The following is an 8173-nucleotide window of genomic DNA, read 5'->3' on the forward strand; positions in this document are numbered from 1 at the left end:
CATTTGACAGTCTTTGGTGAAATTTGCAACACAGTGAAGATAACTGGAGTGACGGACGATAGAGTCAGACTTAGTTTGTTTGCTTTCTCTCTTGGAGGAAACGCGAAAGACTGGTTGAATTCTTTCCCGGAGGGAACATTCAGGACTTGGAAAGCAGTGGTCCAACAGTTTATTACTAAATTCTTCCCACCTCCAAAGATCAATCAAGGGAAGTTGGAGATCTCTTCATTCAAACAAGGGATGGAGGAAACACTTGGGCAAGCATGGGATAGATTCAAAGGATTATTGAGGGCGACCCCAGTTCATGGGTTTGATAAAACTTCATACTTGCTTGCGTTCCTTGGAGGTTTGCGCGCTCAGTCTAAAATGATGTTAGATGCCTCAGCTGGAGGCAGTATTAATAGAAAAACAGAAGATGAAGCGTACAACTTGATTGCAGAGATGGCTCAAAATGAAATGTCGCGTGATTTTCATTTTAAGGAGGTGGTGTGACGTGAAGTACTAGGAGAAAATAATGTTTATTTATTTCTTTTGCTTTAATTTAATTTACATAGTAGGTTGGGTTGTTTTCATCTTTTTAATTTAGTGTTGCATTTTAAATAATTTTAGCTATGTTTAGATATTTTTGTTGCAGTGTTAGGCGTTTAATATTTTCTTTTATTTTAATGTTGTCTGTTCTGTTCGATTGTTTTACTTTAATTGTGATGTTAGCTTAGGTTAGTCGGGTTGGTCATTAATAAAATTACTTTGCTTCCTTGAGACTTTTGAACTTTAATTGCCATACTACTGCTTTGATTATGCTCAATATTTATTTTGTTGTGTGTTTGCGATTAGGCGAACGCTTAGTTGCCTAATCGGTGTTTAATCTTCGCTTAGTTGATTAGACTGTATGGTGGATGACTGATTAAATTTGCGCATTGCATTCGCTTAGTCTGTAATTTTGAAGACCGAATTAGCCTTCGCTTAGTTGGGTGATTCGTGTCAGATTTGGATTAGAGTAGTGTGTACTTGTCTTTAATCTGGGATTGAAAGCATAGTAATTGAGTTAATGACCGACCGCTTTTATTTTGTATTTGGTTCCGTTTTTACATCTGTGTTTACCTTTTTGTTTACATCTGTGTTTTGATTTTATTCATCCCTATCCACAAAACCTTACACAAACCCCCCCACTACGTGTTTGACCTGATTCTCGAACCACATTTGGTCCTTGAGAGACGACCTAGGAGTCACTTCCTAGCTATACTGCATTTCTCATATGCTCGTTAAATTTTGCATGGGCGACAACACCCATCACTTAGGCAGCAAATGTATCAGTCCAGAGGTGAGAACGCAATGAACATCATCCTCATGAAGTGAAACTGGCTCCGAAAGAGCACTCTCATGAGTGGGAGGATGAGTCATATTGTTCTCAGCACAAAAAGCAGCAGAGTATACATCATAATCATCAGAGTAACATCCAGAATGAGAATCATAATCATAGGCACAGGCAGAATAAGCATTACTCACATAACCAAAATAGGTAGACATGGGAAAGAAGGGGAAAAGAAGAATGCAATGAAAATATGCAACTAAAGCTACCTACACGCAACACACAAAACAGAACCTCACACTCACAACACAAGACAAGACACAACACACACTAACACAACAAAGAACCTAAAACTGAATCGTTGGTCCCCGGCAACAGCGCCAAAATTTTGATGGGTGTCCCCGGCACGACACTCATTCAGTNCTTGTTTCCTTTCTCATTGGAAGGCAATGCTAAGACGTGGTTCAATTCCTTTTCTGAAGGAACATTTACAACTTGGAAAGTTGTGGCTAGAACATTTGTTAACAAATATTTTCCACAGTCTAAAGTTACTCAAGGGAAGCTGGAGATCTCATCATTTAAACAAGGCATGGAAGAATCTCTAAGTCAAGCATGGGAGCGATTCAAAGGACTACTCAGGAAAACACCAGTTCACGGATTTGACAAGACAACCATTGTTCTTGCTTACCTTGGTGGACTGAATATGCAGTCTAAAATTATGTTGGATGCCTCAGCTGGAGGTGATATCAAACAGAAGACTGAGGATGAAGCCTATGACTTGATAGAGAGAATGACAGTTAATGGTCAAGAAGCATATAGTGAAAGGGGCGCACCGACACAACAGAGAGGAGTCCTGCACTTACCTGCGAATGATGCCATGCTAACTCAAAATCATCTTTTGACCCAAAAGCTAGATACATTGACAAAGATCCTCTCACAACTTCCAAAGGAGCTTCGTAATGTTTCTCAAGCACAGCAGCTATGTGATCTTTGTTGAGGAGACCATATTAATTGTCAAAGTGCTATACTTGAGGAGATGCAGCAAGAAGCTAACTATATGGGGAACCAATACCAGTATAGACAAGGGAATTTCAACCAAGGCAATCCTAGCCAGGGTTGAAAAATCATCCAAGTATTGGCCAACAGCAGAATAACCCATCAGGGCAACAAGGAGGCTTCAGGCAGCAACAACCTTTAACTATGTGGCAGCAGGTTTCACATTTGACAGAGGTTGTCCAAAATATGAGTAGAAGATTTGATTAATTCATAAAAGTCTATGATTCAAATCCAAGGTTGTCAAACTCGAGAGTTTACGTAAACTCGTGAGAGTCCAGTAAACTGGACTCGTAAACTCATAAGAGTTTACTTTGCATGAAAAAAAAATATAAATAACATCCTAATTCAAATAAGATAACAAAATTATATAAATTGAAATACATAAGTTCATAGAAATATTGTTCATAAAAATATAATGTAAAACATAAATTGAAATTCCAAATTCTCTATGCCTAATCCTCCAATCCTTAATAATGGCATCATCATCTCCATCATCATCCTCATCTAACTCTTCCTCTGATGAATGTTGTGCATCCTCATTGTTCCCAAATGTTTTATTATCAAGATCAAGAGCATCTAAAGCAGGATCTGTTGTTGCTTCATCTAAGTGAACATTTTCACCATCATTTTCACCTTCAACTTGATCAATCTCAACAACATCATTTGCCTCTTCAGTTATCCATTCATCACCTGATTAAATTTCATCAAATGGAAGAGCTACAGTTTTTCGAATTTGTCTACTTTTCAGCTTGGAGTTATACATCACATAAACTAAATCATTCATCTTTTTTTTATGCAAACGATTCCTTCTCTTTGTATGAACCTAAAATAATATATAATATTTTTAGTGAAGATATAAACATAATAAAGCAATTTATAAATTAAAAATAATTTAAATTACCATTCCAAATGAGCTCCAATTACGCTCACATCCAGAAGAACTACAAGTCAAGCTTAGAATTCGAATAGCAAATCTCTTCAACTCCAGAGTTCCATCACCAAACATGTCCCACCATTCCCTAGGATTTAACTCTTTCCTACACTCCTTTGCATCTTCCATTCCAAAAAGTCCTCTAGCATTATGAAATTCAACAATTTGTAAATTAACTTTTCTTCTTTCTGCCATATCTGGTATCAATCTTCTCATGCAAAAATACAATACTTCTTTCACCTCTCCACCATCATCACTTCTAAAGTTAGGTTCATAGTGGAAATAGGGGTTCAGAAAATAGGTAGCTGCATGCAAAGGCCTATGAAGTTGATTATCCCATCGAGCACCAATTCTTCTCCAAACCTCTTCATAACTACATCAATTATGCTATATCAGAAATAATTTCACACATAAGTAATTAAACATTGAATAAGTAAAATTTTGAAAATTTACCTCTTTTTGATATCGTTGAAGTTAGACCTAATCTTCTCTTTTGCACAATCCATCTCTTCATAAATAAAACCCATTGCGGGTTTTACATCTGAGTCTACTAATCTTAAGACCACCATAAGAGGGGCAGCAGCTTTCAGGCATGTGGAGACATTCTTCCAGAACCGACTATCTAATACCACATATTGTACTTTCTTGCCCTCTTGTGAAGTTCCAAACTTGCTTGTCTTCCACTCTTCAGAGCTAAACAAGGTCAACAATGATGCCTTCAATTCATGAAGACAAGCAAGAGTTAAATAAGTTGTGGCAAATCTAGTCACACCTGGTCTTATCAAAGTCTCTACCTTTAGTGAACTTTTTCAACAAGGACATCAACATTGATCTTCCATTAATGTAAGTGGTAATCTTTCTTCCCTTCTTAATTGTCAATTCATGGACCTTTAAATTTTTTTCAAAATCTTCAAATATCAAATCAATGCAATGTGCTGCGCATGGAGTCCAATACAATCTTTCCCTCTTTTGCATCAACAACTCTCCAACTGCCTTGAAATTTGTAGCATTATCAGTGACAACTTGAACAACATTTTCTTCTCCAACAAACTCAACAACATCATCTAACATTTTTAAAACTTTATCAGTTGTTTTTGATATGTATGAAGTGTCAAGTGAATAAAGAAAAATCGTCCCTTTAGGATTATTCACCAAGAAGTTGCAAATAGAACGTCTTTTTTTATCTGTCCAACCATCCGACATAATTGTACATCCAGTTTTCTTCCACTCCTCCTTATAATCCTCAAGGATTTCATCTGTTTTATTCACAGCTTGTTTCAACAGCTTTTCTCTAATGTCATGATAAGATGGTGGTTTGTATCCAACTCCATACTTACCAATCATTTCACACATCTTTGCAAATGCTGGATTTTTAATTACATTAAAAGGAATGGCACTGGTGTAAAAGAATTCAGCCACTTGAGCGTCAACTTCTTCTTTGTATCCTTTTTTAAACATTTGATTTATAGTTGCTTGAACTCCCCCCTTACTAGTAGTAGCAACTTTTTGTTTTCCTTTAAAACCAAATACCTTGTGTCCTCCTTCAAGACTCTCACTTTCTTCCTCGTCTTCATCAATATTTATCTTTCTTTTCTTTAATGATGNAAAATCCTTACAAGCATTTGACAGTCTTTGGTGAAATTTGCAACACAGTGAAGATAACTGGAGTGACGGACGATAGAGTCAGACTTAGTTTGTTTCCTTTCTCTCTTGGAGGAAACGCGAAAGACTGGTTGAATTCTTTCCCGAAGGGAACATTCAGGACTTGGAAAGAAGTGGTCCAACAGTTTATTACTAAATTTTTCCCACCTCCAAAGATCAATCAAGAGAAGTTGGAGATCTCTTCATTCAAACAAGGGATGGAGGAAACACTTGGGCAAGCATGAGATAGATTCAAAGGATTATTGAGGGCAACCCCAGTTCATGGGTTCGATAAAACTTCATACTTGCTTGCGTTCCTTGGAGGTTTGCGCGCTCAGTCTAAAAAGATGTTAGATGCCTCAGCTGGAGGCAATATTAATAAAAAAACAGAAGATGAGGCGTACAATTTGATTGAAGAGATGGCTCAAAATGAAGTGTCGCAGAGTGAGAGGGGCACGCAAAAAGGAGGACTTTTACATCTTCCTACTGAAGACGCTGCAGTAGCACAAAATCACCTCCTCAGCCAGAAATTGGACAAGTTGCTAAAGGTCATCTCTGAACTTCCTCGGGGGCTTAGAAATATTTCCCAGGCACAACAACTTTGCGATTTATGCGGTGGTGACCATATTAATGGTCAATGTGCTTTTACAGAGGAGATGCAGCAGGACGTGAATTATATGGGGGCCCAATTTCAGTACAAACAGGGAAATTTCAACCAAGGTAATTCTAACCAAGGTTGGAAAAATCATCCAAGTATTGGGCAAAGCCAGAATACTTCTTCTGGACAAGGAGGAAGCTTTCGGCAGCAAGAACCGTTACCTCTGTGGCAGCAAGTGAGTAATTTGACTGAGTCTGTCAAGACCTTGACTACTCGATTTGATTACTTCTACAAAAGATATGAGCAACAGGTGAATAACAATCAGGCCAGTTTTAAATCACTGGAGTCACAAATTGGGCAGCTGGCAACAAGAATTGAAATTACAGAGAAAAACCAGTTTAGGGCCAGCACTGAGGCTAACCCTAAGAGGGAATGCAAGATTATTACAGGCCAGAATGGTTGGGACGCAGACTGCCAGGATGGTTGGGAGGAATATATTGAACCATTCCATGTTGTGAACTGTGAAGAAGAGGAGATGTTAATGGTTGAATTCTTTGAACCCATGAGCAGTGAAGATGAAGAAGATGAGAATTTTAAGGAAGAAGAGGTTGGTGAAGAAAAAGAGGAAATAGGAACCAGAACTAATCATAATTGGGGCTTGAGAGAGATTTTCAACCGGATGACCGTGTTACCTGTAGAAAATAAGCAGATTCCTCCCTATTCAGAAAGAATCAAAATTAACAGGGATCATGAAATTGAACTTACTGATGAAGAAGAGGATCTTGCTGTTCAACCACAAAAGAGTAATTATCCTCCTAAGGCTAAAGATCTGGGGTGTTTAACACTGTTATGTTCTCTGAATGATTTGGACGTGGAAGCTATGATAGATTCTGGATCCAGCATCAATTTAATACCCACGGAACTTTTGAAGGAAATCGGTGGACTTGTGTTGAAACCCTCTGACTTGACTATAACAATGACAGATGGTTCTAAAAAAGTGTCTATGGGAATGGTTCAAAATCTTGTTGTGCGAGAAGACTGTCTTGAGTTTTTAGCAAATTTTATTGTCATGGATGTTAAAACGGAGGAGGAGTATCCTGTAATTTTGGGGCGACCCTTCATGGAAACATCAAAGATGTTTATTGATGTTCATGATGGAAGAATAATGATGAGAGATTTGAATTATCTATTTCTCTATACTGGCCGTGAAGGGGATGAGTGATGGGTTGTCGCAGCCCATACAAATTTGATTGCATATGAGAAATGTAGTATAGACTAGGAAGTGACTCCTAGGTCGTCTCCCAAGGACCAATTTTGCGGTTCAGAATTCAGGTCAAACATGAAGTGGGGGGGGGTTTGGTGAAACTTTTTGTTTGTGAATGCAACTGATAAAATTAAAAATAAGAATTAAACACGTTCGAACATGATATAAAGCATTAAAGAGAGTAAAAATACTAGACCCCAACAATGCAACAAACAATTATCTAACAGAATTAAAATTATTAAAGTGCAACACTAAATTAAGAAGATGAAAAACAACTCAAAATACAGTGTAAAATAATTTAAAGCAAAAGAAATAAGCAAATATAATTTTTTTTTCACCAAATCACATGACCATAGTGCATCTACCCAAGGAAATTGAAATCATAAATGCTTCTAAAATATTACTTTTAACCGTGACATCCTTGCTTACCAACCTCCAACACGTCATTTCTCAAAGGATTAAGATTAATCTCCCAATGTTAAAAAAAAAAAAAAAGGCTGCACCATTCTCTAGTTGAAAGAAAAATGCAAAACTTTATTAGATTTCACCACAGAAATCAACGTGTCTCCCTCTGCCAGGACGTCAATTTCCCAAGAAAATTAAGATTGCTTCCAACCATCACAAAGGACAATCATGCCTACCAACTCACCTTGCCTATAGAATTTATAACCGGTTCTCTCTCCTCAAATTTGGTTGCAGCCGCTGCTTCCCATATTACAAAAGCTAAAGAAAATGCTTTTACAGTTAATTTAAAGCTACCCAATCAAGATGTGACAACTCCTCTTCTTTCAAAGTGAAATGAAAGTTTCAAAACAAAAGAAATGGCTCACTACCGCTACAACACAATGCTTCTCTCTTGCTTCTAAATAAAAATAAATTCTTGTCATCACACATTAAAAGACGTTCCACCTCATTCTTCCAATTCTATGCAAGCTAAAACCGTACTGCACCATTTTTTATGCAATGAAGATTGAAGAAAACATTACCTTGATGTGCTAGACCAAAAGAAATTGAAAATTGATTGCACCAAAATAAAAGGACCGTGCCTTTCTCCTGATGGAACCGTGACAGTAGCTTAAAGTAAATACACCATCCTAATACTAAATAGAATAAAAAAGACAAGGTGCTCCTTGAGAGCTAGAACCAACGTGACTGCTCTTGATTTTTCAATGAAAGAAATTTCCAAGATAAATTTCGTTCCAGCAAGTAAACAATGCAAGACTTCATAAAATAAAACAAATTGAAAAGTGAAAGGGCTTCCTTCATTCAACCAAATTCCAGCACCGTGAAAACCATGTTCAAACCCTCCTCAAAATAACGTTTCCTAGCCACCTACAAAACAAGTGACGGCTGCCCTTTTCAACCAAGGCCATG

General features: G+C 37.4%; 1 protein-coding gene across 1 annotated transcript in view; it reads right to left on the bottom strand.

The window, feature by feature from the left end:
- The window catches only part of LOC106760650, a 6844-nt gene extending 2195 nt beyond the window's left edge, over nt 1-4649 (bottom strand). The window contains exons 1-4 of the mRNA XM_014644064.1: nt 4069-4649; nt 3750-3989; nt 3296-3669; nt 2790-3055 (exon numbers count right to left, since the gene is read on the bottom strand). Coding sequence (XP_014499550.1) covers nt 2790-3055; nt 3296-3669; nt 3750-3989; nt 4069-4649 — 1461 coding nt within the window. The remainder of the gene's footprint in view (nt 1-2789; nt 3056-3295; nt 3670-3749; nt 3990-4068) is intronic.
- Between the last annotated feature and the right edge of the window lie 3524 nt (nt 4650-8173).

The sequence above is a fragment of the Vigna radiata genome, chromosome 5 (assembly GCF_000741045.1).
Source record: "Vigna radiata var. radiata cultivar VC1973A chromosome 5, Vradiata_ver6, whole genome shotgun sequence".
Lineage (NCBI taxonomy): Eukaryota > Viridiplantae > Streptophyta > Magnoliopsida > Fabales > Fabaceae > Vigna > Vigna radiata.